Source organism: Zootoca vivipara, chromosome 10 (assembly GCF_965207765.1).
Source record: "Zootoca vivipara chromosome 10, rZooViv2.hap1.1, whole genome shotgun sequence".
Classification (NCBI taxonomy): Eukaryota; Metazoa; Chordata; class Lepidosauria; order Squamata; family Lacertidae; genus Zootoca; species Zootoca vivipara.
This window is the reverse complement of record NC_142593.1, coordinates 52233223-52248098: the sequence shown is the minus strand read 5'-3', so window position 1 is coordinate 52248098 and position 14876 is coordinate 52233223. Positions and strand designations below refer to the sequence as shown.

The following is a 14876-nucleotide window of genomic DNA, read 5'->3' as shown; positions in this document are numbered from 1 at the left end:
AGATTCCTGTGGGAAGCCTGCCAGCAGGGCCAGAGTCCAGCATCCCTCTCCCCTCCCGCGCTTTCCATCAGCTGGCCTTCAGAAGCATTGCTGCCTCTGATCATGGAGGTTGAACATAGCCATCATGGCTCATAGCCGCGAATTATTAGCCCTTGTCCTCAATGGATTTTTCTAAGCCTTCCAAGTTGGTGCCGATCACTACATCTTGTGCGAATGAATTCCACAGGTTAACTGTGTGCCGTGCAGAGAAATGCCTTCTTTTGTCTATTCTGAATCTTCCAGCCTTCAGCTTCATTGGACATCTCTGAGCCTCTAGGGTTATGAGAATTTGCAATTTCTGCAACTCGGCAAGCGATGGCACACGATGGACACGGGTGGCACTGTGGTCTAAACCACAGAGCCTCTTGGGCTTGCCGATCGGAAGGTCGGCGATTTGAATGCCCACAACAGAGTGAGCTTCCGTTGCTCTGTCCCAGATCCTGCCAACCTAGCAGTTCGAAAGCACACCAGTGCAAGTAGATAACTAGGTACTATTGTACCAGGAAGGTAAACGGCGTTTCCGTGCGCTCTCGTTTCCGTCATGGTGCCCCGTTGCGCCAGAAGCGATTTAGTCATGCTGGCCACATGACCTGAAAAACTGTCTGTGGACAAACGCTGGCCCCCTCAGCCTGAAAAGTGAGATGAGTGCCACAACCCATAGTTGTGTTTGACTGGACTTAACCATCCAGGGGCCCTTTACCTTTACCTGTTTGTTTTTTTACTGTAGTTGTGCTGCACCCTCATATACACAGCCACAAGGTGCCAGGAGTAAAGCAAAGGAACTAAGGTTGCTTTCCTCCCCCCCTCTTCTCTTAGCTCTTTTTCATTTCTCCAAATGGTGTCCCTGCCTTGCTTGTAGGCCGAGTTGTTGTTTTGAAGGCTATAGTTGTTATCTAGCCAGAATGAGAAAAGCTTAACTATCCATAAAGGGTCTTCTTATTCCTCTGTGTGTTGCCAGCGTGAAACAAGACTGCCCTCTTTGTAACGTGTAACGTAATGTTTTCTTTCTCCAGGCAAACCATACAGAATGTTCTCCAGATTAAGAATAGCTTCCGCTCCCTGCGTGTCGGCATGTCGCGGAGTACATACAAAAGACAAAGGCAAGGTCTTGATGCTGAACCCCAGAACAAATAAGGTTGGTCGCATGGAATGTATTTCACGTCTGATCTTGAATTGCTATCTGTGCTGTGGATCTTACCCAGAGCTAAAAGCTTCTGCAAGAGCAGGAAGCTTCTTGTGCTGAGACTCAGAGCCTGCACCCTCCCAAAAAAGAAAAGAAAAAAAGACTGTGGCTGGTGCAATTCTTACCCACACTTACCTGGGATTAAATTCCATTGAATTCAATAGGATTGACTTCTGAGTAGGTGTGGTTCAGATTGTGTTGTAAATGAGATAGAAGCCTTACTTTAAGCAGAGCCAGAAATGACCACATCTAACTTTGCATATCTTTATTAGTTTGAATGGAAGGGCGACAACGTAGAGCAGGCACCCCCAAACTTCGGCCCTCCAGATGTTTTGGACTACAATTCCCATCTTCCCCGACCACTGGTCCTGTTAGCTAGGGATCATGGGAGTTGTAGGCCAAAACATCTGGAGGGCCGTAGTTTGGGGACGCCTGACATAGAGAATTGCAGCAAATCCTCCTCTTGCAATAGTACAGTTGTACCATGGCTCCCGAACGCCTTGGAAGTCAGATGTTCTGGCTCCCGAACGATCAAAAACCGGAAGTGAGTGTCCTGGTTTTCGACCTTTCTTTGGAAGCCGGACATCTGGCACGGCTTCCGCTATTGTTTCCGGCGCGTCTGCACAATTGGGAACCAATTGGAAGCCGCACCTTGGTTTCTGAACTTTTCAGAAGTTGAACGGACTTCCAGAACGAATTCCATTCGACTTCCTAGGTACGACTGTATACCAGTATAAAACTGGTGGTGGTCGTGCGTTGTGCTTGTGTTGGTGCAGTGTCATGGAATACTTAGCTGATCAGGAAACACAGCAGTTTGCAGTCCTTCTTCCATAAGGGAAGGAGACATTGTCAGTGTGGCTGGGATCAAAACTTTTCACGTGGCAGGTGCAGGGCTGGGAGGGAAAGCACAGGGGACCGACTGGTCAGCTAGAGGATAAAGGAATCTAGTGACAAGGAATGGCACAGGGAGAATTGAGAGAAGAAGAAGCTGTGGGAATTATGAGAATGAATCTAGAGAGAAAGGGTAGAGAAGAGGGAAAGTTTGTATCAGAGAAGAGGTTCATTCCATATGGTTTAAGATTAGCACTCACCAGGAGGGGGAAAACTGGGTTCTTTAAGGTAAGTAACTTTTAAAAGAGGGCTTTTTCTCAACAACACTCTCCACATACTTTTGGTCTACTGCAAAGTTCCTAACTAGGGAATGGAAAGTGACAAGAAGTGGGGTGGGTGCTGGGTGCCTGCCAAATACAGGGATCATTTCCTTGAAAACTCTCAGGATTATCTTCAGTGGTTCTTGGCTAAGTCTGACCTTCAGAAGAATGCCACCTGGCTGCCTTATTGCCAGCCCAGAGCCAAGAGAGGAGTGATTGGTACGGCAATAGGTTGGGTGTCGGCTGCCCCAACTTACCTACTGTCCCCTTTCCAAAGTGTCTTACCACAAAACCTGTGGCCCTCTAGTTAGCTGGTCTCCAACTTACAATGGGTCACAGCCACAACACTACAATGGTACAAGTATATGGTGTTTGTTTAAAAGTGGATCCCCAAATGCATGTTTGATCTAAAGGTGAGTCGCACTTCTAAAAAGGTTGGGGGCTATTGCTCGAGATGTCATGGGGACTGCAGCTCCCATCATCCTTGACCATTGGCTGTGCTCACTGAGGCTCATGGGAGTTGGAATCCAATGACATTTGGAGGGTCACAGGGGAGGTGGGGCAGGATGGAGCTCTGACAGACTGATCTCTTCCCCCCACGCCAAAAAAAAAAAAGAGTTATGACTCTGTTGACAGGAAAAATAAGAAGCAATTCCTTGTGACAAAATGATAGGAGTGATGAACCCCGAGGTCACTGCTGGGTTTATTGTTCAATCCAGCAGTTTTTATTGAGGCTGAGTCATAAGAGGATTAAGAATGAAGTCGAGACAGATAGATGTCAAAAGGGGTAGCTGAGGGGGAATGGGCTCTGGAAAAAAAGTGCTAAATAATGGCTGCCTGGTTCTCTTCTGCCCCCTCCCCTGAGAAAAAATCCTTGCCCATTTCAACAATAATATTTTAATATCTATTATTTCTTAAACAGATGTTTGTTGAGCATCTGGATAAGCCCTAAGTAGGCCATATTGAAGCTCCTGTCTTCTGAAAAATGAGGGCTTCTGAACACTATTCAAATCTCTGAAGAGACTGAACAAGATACCATCTGAGATTAGTGACCCCTACTCTCCTTAAAAAAAACAATATCCTTCATTACTCTCCAAGCCTCCTCATCCCTGGCAGATTAAAATTGAGGAAACTATGGGCCCTGTTAGCTAAATAAGACGTCAGGCTCGCTGGGATTCGGCTTTGCTAAAAAAATAAAACCCAACTAGATGGTACTGAGAATTGCCAAGAGTTGTTTTGGCTTGTTGAATTAGATTAGTATTGGTAACTAGAACAGGGGCGCTTGTTTTTATTTTCCTTCGCATTCTTATGATGAAGGAAATCTTAAGAGTGGGGCCGGGGATACTGGTTGCTAGGAGTGAGAAGGGCCTGTTTCTCTCATGTCCTGCTTGTGGTCTCCTGTACTAAATAGAATCCTGGACTAGCGCTAGGCGAGATCAGCCTTTTCAACATTGCAATGTTGGAAAGCAGAGGGAGGAACGAGCTGCATCGGCCCTGGCTCTGCAAGGCACCAGGGTGAAACCACCTCAGCTCCCTTGGCAGGTGCTGGTGGCGGAGAGAATTCCTCTACTGCCAGCTGCCAGCACGCCAAATGAGAAACAAGTTGCCCTGGCTCCATCCCTGGCAGGTGGCCATTGACCCTCTGTTTAAATACCTCCAAAGAAGGAGAGCCCCCCACACCTTTCAAGGGAGTCCACTCCATTGCAGAACATCTCTTCCTGATGTTGAGTCAGAATGTCCTTTCTTGAATCCATTGGTTTGAATCCTGCCCTCCAGGGCAGGAGAAAACAAGCTTTTTCCCTCTTCCTTGTGACAGCCCTTGAGATATTTGAAGATGGCTACCATATCACCTCTCAGTCTCCTCTTTCCCAGGCTGAACAGCGTCTAACTTCTGTTGTTCCTCTCTGTCTCCAGGGCATGGCGTTTACGTTAAAAGAGCGGCAAATGCTTGGCCTCCAGGGACTTCTACCACCAAAGTTTGAGACGCAAGACATCCAAGCCTTACGGTTTCATAGGAACGTGGGGAAAATGACCGACCCTTTGGAAAAGTAAGTGTGTGTGTTGGCAGGCACTTAGTCTTGTATCATTCATTCTCTTGTTTTTATTGCTGTTGCTGTTGTAGCTTGGACATGTGTCAGGGCTCCAGATTCACGGGGGGAAAGCCGGTTTGGCCCGAACTCAGCTTTTGAAAGTAGCTGGTTGAATCAGCCCTTAAAAAATGTCTGATAAGAGAACACTCAACACTGCCTAAACATGTCCATCGAAACATCATCAGGGTTTCCATCAAAGCATTTCTGGCCACGTATAAGCCATGCTTCTTTCAACTTGTTCCCATTTTCCAAATATACCCCTTTGAAGCCTTTGTTGCTTTGCTTCTTATTAAATATATTTACTAGTAAAGCTGATTTTTTTAACATGTCCAGGTTGGCACCAAACTCCCCACCATTCACAAGTGGATGCACAGGTCCAAACTATACTGTGAAAGGCACACATTTGGTTTCCTTTTATGACAACCAGGATGGTGGAATAATGAACCGTGTTGCACTCAAAATTAGGAAAGTCTGCACCGAAACAGAAAGAGAATGCCATTAGTTCCAGCTGCCTTTTTCCTTGATATTTGCTGAACAAGCCAATTCCTTCACACACTCTCAAAGACGGCAGACTTGCTGGTCATAGCAAAGGTCAGATCAACAGTCCCTTGTATATTAGATAGAATAAAAAGGGAATAAAATCATTGTATTTTCCCCTTCCTTCCGTATGTACACAGTATAAAAGTATAAATAATGGAATTAAAAGACTCTAATTCTTTTTCTCCAAATAATTTGAGGGCACCCAGCCTTTAAAAGGTTTCCCTCCCTCCATGATCTGACAGTACCACCAACCATTTGGGTTCCTTTCTAGTAAAGCAACCTGCTTTCTTTTCTCCATTTCTTTTTCTGAGATTCCCAAGCCCTCCTTGGACCTGGGACCTTCAGATGCTCTTGCCATTGAGCTAGAGCCCTTGCCCCATCCCTGATATAAATCTAAGAGTAATTACTGACTTGAGTGTTAATGTGTAGGCACTTAGGATCTGCGCAGTAACAGAAAGATAGATAAGGTGCCCATAAAGCGGTGTTCTGTCTAATAAAACAGCTCTCTTATCAAGGGAGTGCCATGTCCATTGAGCAAACGATGGTTACACCGGATCACGTTCATTTCCACCACCCCTTAAGTAGGTTTCCCCATAAAGCCTGATCCAGTGCGTGTTTCTTGGAAGAAACTATCACTTGGTTCATAGAGGTTACTTTGCAGTCAGCAAATGCAATTGTTAAATGCAAAATAAAAACAAAATGTTTAGTGTCGGTTGTAAAAATAACCTTGAACTGGAGTCCGACATCCTGCATAAGCTTAAGTGGAAGTAAACTCCATGAACAAAGTGTCCAGAGGATTTCAACCTTTTTGAGTCCACGGCTCCCTCGACCAACTGCGTTCTTTCTGCGGCACCCCCGTGGGGCTCAGGAGCCCAACTATGTCACCCCTTGCCTGCAGAGCTGGCAGCCTCTCACCCTTTTTTGAACACCCTCCCTCGTGGAGTGTTCCCTCAGCCTCACCTCCTCTCCCCTCTCCTTGGGCAGCCCCTGCCACCATCCCTGGTCTCTCACCTCAAAGAGAGGTGTCTCCTCACACTGCCCCACAGGAGCCCTGGGACCTGTCTGTCCATTCCCAACAGCAAGGGGCTGGCTGGCGGGCTGGCTGGCTGGCTGGGCTCCCTCGCCCGCTTGCTTGCTTGCTTGCTTGCTTACTTCGAGCCCGCCTCAGCTCCTGGAAACCAGCACTCCCTGGACAGCCCCAGAGGCACCATTGGCCTGCAGAGCTTGTAGCCAGGGCTGCTGTAACAAACAGCTGTGCAAGCCTTTGGGAGGCAGAGGCACACTGGTTGAAAACCATGGCACTAAGCTTATGTGGGATTTTGGACTGCGGTTCAAGGTTGTTTCTGCAACTGACACTTGACTTTTCGTTTCGTTTTGCATTTAACAGCTGCATTTTCTGAATGCAAAACCTGCACTGAATAGAATGTGCAGTCCAATTTTTTTAAAAAATAGTTCATCAGTGCCTTGTTCCAATCCAACTTGAAAGGTGATCTACTTAGATTTTCATCATGGCCTTGTTATCTGAGTACATGTTTGGATGCTGTGGTCTACTCCAGGGCGCTTGGGTACCCTATGTGTTTGTGCTTAAGTTTCCCACTGCTATGCTTTTTTCTTTTTTGTATACTCCAAATAGCAGGGGAGGGCACCCTCCAGCCTTTGGGGCCTCCCCATCCAGTTCGTAGCCTCCCCTTGTCACACCAAACCCTTCCTCACACAGCAACTAGGCTATTAAAATCCTAATTGTCGTACTGGGAGTGGGGATTGATGAGAGCCACAGATGTTGGGGTGGTGGCGGCAGTGGCATGGGAGCTAACTTCCCCCCACCACCAAAAATTGGACCCCTGCTTGACATTTGGTTTGGGGGGGGGGAAGCCTCATCCCAGCTCCAATGAGAAGCTGTTTTCAAACCTAATTGCCATGTGGTGTGTGGTGTGTGTGTGTGTGTGTGTGTGTGCGTGTAAGAGAGAGAAAGATTGCATAAGTATTTATGAGAATGAATGTCTCTGCGTGTTATGTGTCATAATGGGTGTCTGTGAGAATGTGTGGATACTCGTATGCATTTGAAAGCGCGAGTTTAATTTAATGGGGTTCGTTCTTCCATTAAAAGTGGCCTCAGAGGCTTCCCGTTTCAATAGAGTAATGGCAGGGGAAGAGGCAGGGCCAGATTTAGGTTTGATGAGGCCCTAAGCTACTGAAGGTAATGGTTTTTTTTTTAAATATGTCCAGCTGTCATTTGTCAATAACAACTGGTCGCTGTTTTTTGTGTTGAATATATGCTAGATGGTAATTTATGGACCTAATAGGTATCTAAAGCCATTTGCACATGTTGCCCTGCAACCAGTCCATGCAGAATGTAGGCACCCTATATATAGAAATGAGCAAACCAGTGATATTTTAGGGAGCAGGCTAGCAGGTGGGGCCCATTACTCACATCATAGGAGCCTACACAACACAAAACACTGTTGCTGTATGTAGGTTTTATTATATTTGTTTTTTATATTTTGGAAATTTACATCCAGGGGTTTTTTCCCTTTAAATTTTTTTGGGGCCCCCAAGAGAGTGGGGCCCTAGACTATAGCTTGTTGTAAGCCGCCCAGAGTGGCTGGGGAAACCCAGCCAGATGGGCAGGGTATAAATAATATATTATTATTATTATTATTATTATTATTATTATTATTATTATTATTATGCGTCAATCCCACACTGGGAAGAGGGAAGGGGAGGAGAAAGGGGTCTGCTTACTTTTTTTCCCCTTCCAACAATTTTTGCTCAAAATTCACCCCTCTTTAAAAGCTGCTTTTTGTTCCATGGGGGGGGGAACAATATACAGAATACTTGTACCTTTTCCCCTGTGGGTGAAAAGCAGCCTGGGGAGACTTTGAGCAGAAAGGTGAGTGGAAGGGAGATGATTAAGCAGCCCCTTCTCTTCTGTCCTCCTCCACCCTTTTGCTGCCCTGCTGCTGAAATTTAACGCGGCTTGTGTGGTTTTTCTGTTATAAAAAAAAGAGAAGAGATACTCATCTAAGCGAAATGAATAGTTTCTCCTTGAGAAGGATAGCACGTGTCACAGTGGCCGGAGTGGACTACTTCAGAGTAACGACGCTACGCAGCTCTGCATTTTATTCTTTTATTGGTGCTGCGTATTTACAGTGCTCAAGTCATTGCTATTTACACGGAGTGATGTTGTCAGTCGGTTTCAGAACCTCCTAATGGCTTTTGGCGCGTCTTTCTCCAACACAAAAGCTTTGGCAGACCCATCCTCTTTCCCCTCCTCTTTCTGCGTAATTCCGGAGTTGGGGGGATGGGTCTCCCGCCCTTATTCGCCCCTTCCTGTCCCACCTGGGACCCTGGCTCCTCTACCTTGCCTGAGCCTCGGACACGACTTCCTGCTTCCCCACTGGAATCGGAACTCTCTCTGCTTCCCCCTGTGCTCGGGGATTGGCTTGAACTTAGGAGGGGAGGGACTTCGCGATATCCCCTGTCCCTCACATCCACCCCCCTCCCAAGCTCTCCTTCACCCCTCCCCAGGTCCCCCCCAGGTGTCGGTGACGACTGGAAGCCTAAGAACTCAGTGCTTTCCGAGCCCGTTGGTGTGAACACCTCCCCCCAGTCCTGCAAGCCCCCCCCTTCCGCCTGGGAGGACGGGAATCCCAAAAAGTCTGTGGCGTCAGAGCTGGTGGGGGTAAAAATGTTCTGCCAATCTGCTCCTTCCTCTGACTGGGTGGATCTCGGTGACACCCATACCTCATCCTCTGGTTCCTCAAACTCCGCTTCCCAGCGCCATGGTGAACTGCTCTCCCGTGCTTCCTCCCCCTCCCCCTCCCTTTCCATGTGCCAGGGCTTGGGTCTATGGGGGAAAAGGGCGTGAAATTCTTCTACCAGGAATTCCTCCTGTATCTGAGTGGCTGGGACCCATTCATTCTGGGACGGTGGAGCATCCTCCCATGCCATGAGGTACTCCAGGCCCCCCACCCCCCACCTTGAATCCAGGATGGCTGTGGCCTCATTGAGTTGCTCCCTGCCTTCCCTCTCCCCCCCTCCCTCAGGGGTTTGTTCGCTGTCTCGGAGCCTGCTGCTTTCCCTGTACGGTGACAGCAGCGATCTATGAAACACTGGGTGCACCCTCATGTCCTCTGGCAGTGCCAGCCTGTATGCCACCGGGTTGACCTGTTGCGTGACCGTGAAGGGGCCCAACCTTCTGGGCGCCAGCTTTTTGCATCGCCCTCTGATGGGAAGGCCCTCCGAGGACAACCAAACTTTGTCCCCCACCCTAATGACCTCCCCCGGTCGCCTGTGGCGATCTGCCCCCCTCTTGTACGCTTCCTTGGCTCTCTCCAAGTGTTCTCTGAGCTGCTGGTGCACCGTCTCCAGTTCCTCTGCCCAATCCTCAGCCTGTGGGCCCTCCTCCTCCTCCTCCCCCTCCCTCTCAGGGAAAGATCTGAGGTCACGCCCGTAATTGGCCTTAAAGGGCGACACCCCTGTGGAGACGTGCACCGCATTGTTGTAGGCAAATTCTGCCAGTGGCAGGCGATCCACCCAGTCCGTTTGCCTCTGGCTGACGTAGCATCTCAGGTACTGCTGCAGAATGGCGTTGACCCTCTCCACCTGTCCATTGGTCTGCGGGTGTCTAGCCGTCGACAAGCTGACCTCCACCTGCAGGAGGTTCATGAGCCGCCGCCAGAACCTGGAAACAAATTGGCGGCCACGATCCGAAATAACCCTTAAGGGTAATCCATGCAGTCTGAATACGTGATCCACAAACAGTTTGGCTGTCTCTTCTGCCGAGACGGCCCGGCACACGGTATAAAGTGGCACATTTTGGACATGAGGTCCACCACCACCAACACTGCGGTCTTGCCCCTGGAAGAAGGCAGATCTGTGATGAAGTCCATGGACACCACTTCCCACGGCCTGTGTGGCGTGGCTAAGGGCTCCAGCAATCCCGGTGGCGCTGCTCTGACCACCTTTGCCCGCTGGCAGGTGTCACAGCCCCGTACATAGTCTCGAACATCTTCCCGCACCCCTGGCCACCAGAAGTGTCTCATGACTAGGTGAGTGGTTTTGTCCCTCCCAAAATGACCCGCCGTTGGGTTGTCGTGCATCTGCTTGAGGACCGTACGTCTAAGCTGGGTGGTGGGCAGGTACAGTGCACCCTTGTAGAAAAGCAGCCCCCTGCGTTCTGCAAAGTCTTTTGCCTGCTCCCCCCCCCTTCTCAGTTCTCTGCAGATGCGGTTGGCAAATTCATCCGCTGCCGTCAGTGCTGTGAGTTCTGCCTCGCTCACCACTGCTGCTCCGCAGGACCATGCTGACGGGGGGAAAATGTGCCTGGGTGCCGGTGGCGCCTCCTCCTCCATGTATTCTGGCTTGCGGGAGAGGGCATCCGCCCTGACATTCTGCTCTCCCGGGATGTAGTGTATGGAGAAGTTGAAGTTCGAGAAGAACTCTGCCCACCGTATCTGCCGCTGGTTGAGCACCCTGGCAGTTCTCCAGAACTCCAGGTTCTTGTGGTCTGTGCACACCTGGATGGGGTGCTTGGCGCCCACCAGGAAGTGTCTCCAGTGCTGGAACGCAGCGTGGATCGCCAGAAGTTCCCGATCAAACACTGTGTAGTTTCGCTCTGGCTGAGTCAATTTCCTGGAGAAGAAGGCACAGGGTCTCCACTCTCGGTTGGCGTCCAGTTGCAACAAAATGGCGCCCACAGCTTTATCAGAAGCATCTGTCTCCACGCGTAGGGGCGCGTCCTGAACCACGTGGAACAGGTTCTGGTCTGAGGCGAACACCCTCTTGAGGCTTTCGAACGCTGCTTGCGCCTCTGGTGTCCACCTGAACTTCTGCTTGCCTCTCAGGCAGTCAGTGATGGGAGCCGTAACGCGAGAGAAGTTCTTGATGAACTTCCTGTAGAAGTTGGCGAAGCCTAGTAGGCGTTGGGCATCTTTGCGAGTCCTGGGGCTGTGCCAGTCCAGGATGGCCTGCACCTTGTCCTTGTCCATCGCCAGCCCCTTGTCTGACAGCTTGTAGCCCAGGAAGTCCACCTCCTTGGTGTGAAACTTGCACTTCTCCAGCTTCACATACAGGTGGTTCTCCTTCAGGCGCTGCAACACCTCCCTGACATCTTTCACGTGCTGCACTGGGTCGTTGGAGTAAATAAGGATGTCATCCAGGAAGACCAAGCATTTCCTGAAGAGGAGGGACCCCAGGACGTGGTGCATGAAGGCCTGGAAGCATGCTGAGCCCCCTTGCAACCCGAAGGGCATCACCAGATATTCAAAAGAGCCCAGAGGCGTGAACATCGTGGTTTTCCATTCATCGCCTTCCCGGATCCTGATCAAGTTGTACGCCCCCCTCAGGTCTAGCTTGGTGAAAATCTTGCCCCTGCGTGCCGCTGTCAGGAGATCATCCACTCTGGGCATGGGGAAAGCCACTGGCTCTGTCACTGAATTCAGTCGTCTAAAATCCACCACAAGACGGCGCTGTTGCGTGTCTTTCTTGTCCACCCAGAAGACCGGGCTGCCCCCTGCTGCCTTGCTTTCTCTGATGAACCCCCGCTTGAGGTTCTTGTCGATGAAAGCGCGCAGATCTTCCAGTTCCTGGTCTGACATGGCGTACAGCTTGGCTGGGGGTATAGTTGCCCCTGGCACCAGGTTGATCTGGCAGTCAAAAGGCCTGTGTGGGGGTAGGTGGTCGGACTCCGCTTCGCTGAAGACCTCCTGCAGGTCCCAGTACGGCTTGGGTATCGCTTCACCCCCTTTGACGTGCATGGTGGCCACCGTGGCTATCGGAGGCCCCTCCCCTGGTTGGTGCTGCATGCAATGTTCCAGGCAAAAGTCCGATCCAAAAGTGATGCATCTCTGGTGCCAACTTATGGAGGGGTCATGGCGCGCCAGCCAGCTCATGCCCAAAACGATGGGGGGGTCTGAGATGGTGGTGACGTTGAATGCCAGTGTCTCTGAGTGCCTTCCAACCGTCATTCTCATGGGGGGGGTTTGATGCGTGATGGCCCCTCCCAGCAGCTCTCTGCCGTCAATGGTTGCCACGTGCAGAGGAAAATCCAGCTGCAGAAGCTGGATCTGGTGCTCTTCTGCAAAGTTTCTCGAGAAGAAGTTCGCTGACGCCCCACTGTCAATTAGGGCGAGGACTGTCAGGGGATAGCCATTTGGAAGCGTGAGCGTCACTTCTAGAACCACTCCTGCTCTGGGAGGGGTGGGCTGGCTCTGCTCCTCTCTGTGCGGGTGGGTGGGCTGGGGCTGTTGTCTGCTGACTGTGCCTGGCTGCCGCCCCTTGTCTCCTGCAGCCAGGCTTTCCCGTTTCCCTGCTGTGGTGCTGCGTCAGTGGGGGAGGGCACAACCGTTCCCGCCTTTCCTTGCCACTCCCTGCGATGTGGGCAGTCTCTGACGAGATGCTGGGGGGAGTTGCAGAGAAAGCAATTCCCTCCCCTTCCCTCCTTGCTTCTTGGCGCCGCTGGGGTTTGAAAAGCCCGCGCGCGCGCGCTATCAATCTGCATGGGTTCCTGGTCCTGACTGGCCCCAGGCGTGGCTTGAAAGGGTTGTTGGGGGAGTGGCTTCTCCTGCGACCGTGGGAACCAAGCCCGCTTTGCGCGCGTTGCTTGCTTGTCGCTCCACCGGGATTCCTGTCTCACCCCCACCGCCAGAGCCGCTTTGCTCAGCTGATCCATATTACTGGGCTTTGGACCTCTCGAGAGCTCATCCTTCACCTCCTCATGCAACCCCAAGTAGAACGCCGCTTGCATTGGGGGGGACTCAAGTTCCCACCCCAATCTGTGCACCAGCATGGTGAATTTCGCCCAATACGCGCGAACTGTCATATTTCCTTGGCGTAAATTATGAAGTTCCTCCTTAGTCTGATCCATATGACTATCGGACGAATACATCGTTTTCAAACCTTCTAGAAATAGTTTGACATTCTTCATGCAAGGATTCCTTGTTGCAATTAACGGTCTTAGCCACTCCCTGGCTGCCCCGGTAAGGTGCTCCACAATAAACGCTACCCTGTGCTCATCATCAGGGAACTCATCGTGGTGCAGCTCAAGAGCATACACAATCTCAGTCTCAAAGCCCTGAAATTCCCTCGGGTCTCCATTGAACTTGCTTACTAGGGTCCCGGCTCTCCTTCCTGGCAGCACTTGGACTTGGGGTGCCCCTCCCGCCTTGTTTTTCTCTGCATCCAGCTTGTTTTGGAGGTCTACCGCCACCGCCCTTAATTGCTGCTCTTTTTCCTGAAGCGCTCTCACCTGTTCCGCAAGTTGTAGCCGGTCGTCCTGGACCTTCTTAGTCTCCTCTTTAGCTGCCTTCAATTCCCCCTGCGCCTGCAGCGACAGCTGCTGCAGTTCTTGCTGGGCTTGCTCCGCGATCTGCCGCCATTTCTCCGCCTCTGACACGCTCATCCCGGCAACTCCAAAGTAGCCCAAAAAGGATTAGGAGGTTGCTGTCACAGTGGCCGGAGTGGACTACTTCAGAGTAACGACGCTACGCAGCTCTGCATTTTATTCTTTTATTGGTGCTGCGTATTTACAGTGCTCAAGTCATTGCTATTTACACGGAGTGATGTTGTCAGTCGGTTTCAGAACCTCCTAATGGCTTTTGGCGCGTCTTTCTCCAACACAAAAGCTTTGGCAGACCCATCCTCTTTCCCCTCCTCTTTCTGCGTAATTCCGGAGTTGGGGGGATGGGTCTCCCGCCCTTATTCGCCCCTTCCTGTCCCACCTGGGACCCTGGCTCCTCTACCTTGCCTGAGCCTCGGACACGACTTCCTGCTTCCCCACTGGAATCGGAACTCTCTCTGCTTCCCCCTGTGCTCGGGGATTGGCTTGAACTTAGGAGGGGAGGGACTTCGCGATATCCCCTGTCCCTCACAGCACGGGACAACCACAAATTCAAAAAGCAAATAAATAAATAAAATAAAAATGGGGGTGGGGATGATTTTGTTACTGTTCTCCGTCTTTCTTTTCAGCTTCAGAGTATTCCACATTAGTGGGAAGGTATATAAATAAACCTAATCTTGCATCTCCACTGTTTCATTTACAGATACATCTATGTGATGGGCATGCAGGAAAGAAACGAGAAGCTATTCTACAGGGTATTGCAAGATGATATTGAGCAATTAATGCCAATTGTTTATACACCAACAGTAGGCTTAGCGTGTTCCCAGTATGGACATATCTTTAGGAGGCCAAAGTAAGAACATTTTAATATTGTGTTTTTTATGCCTCAGTCAGTGAAGCTTGTCAGAATTTACAGTTGCTGTACCATGGTGACTCAGGAGCAGAAAAGCTGCTGTCTGTTTGCTTGCTTATGTTACTTGATAAAGCACCGTGTATATAGCATAAATAAACCAGGAGCCAGCAGCCAAATGATGGACTAATTTTGTTGAAATTGACACCTTAAATTTATCTACCATCACTTGCTGCCATTCTTAATATGCTTACCCTTTTCCTCAAGCCTTCCTCTCTCCTTCATCTATCTTTCCTTTAGATTTGTGTTTGGTATTCTATTGGCAAAACAGTGGCAGTTGTTGAACTCAGAGGGAGCAATAATAATAATAATAATAATAATAATAATAATACTGTTATTTACATCCCGTCCATCTGGCTGGGTTTCCCCAGCTACTCTGAGTGGCTTACAGCACATTAAAAATTGTTAAATATTAGACATTAAAAAATTCCCAATACAGGGTTGCCTTCAGATGTCTTGTAAAGGTTCTATAGTTACTTATTTCCTTAATATCTGATGGGCGGGCATTCCACAGGGCGGGTGCCGCTACTGAGAAGGCCCTCTGCCTGGTTCCCTGTAACCTCACTTCTCGCAATGAGGGAACTGCCAGAAGGCCCTCGGAGCTGGACCTCAGTGTCTGGGCACA

General features: G+C 50.0%; 1 protein-coding gene across 1 annotated transcript in view; it reads left to right on the top strand.

Annotated features, from left to right (window-relative positions):
- ME2 (malic enzyme 2) overlaps nucleotides 1-14876 on the top strand; it is a 43673-nt gene that overhangs the window by 12629 nt on the left and 16168 nt on the right. Inside the window, exons 2-4 of the mRNA XM_035100715.3 lie at nucleotides 1053-1174; nucleotides 4288-4421; nucleotides 14045-14194. Of these exons, the coding sequence (XP_034956606.1) occupies nucleotides 1067-1174; nucleotides 4288-4421; nucleotides 14045-14194 (392 nt within the window). The 5' untranslated portion in view covers nucleotides 1053-1066. The remainder of the gene's footprint in view (nucleotides 1-1052; nucleotides 1175-4287; nucleotides 4422-14044; nucleotides 14195-14876) is intronic.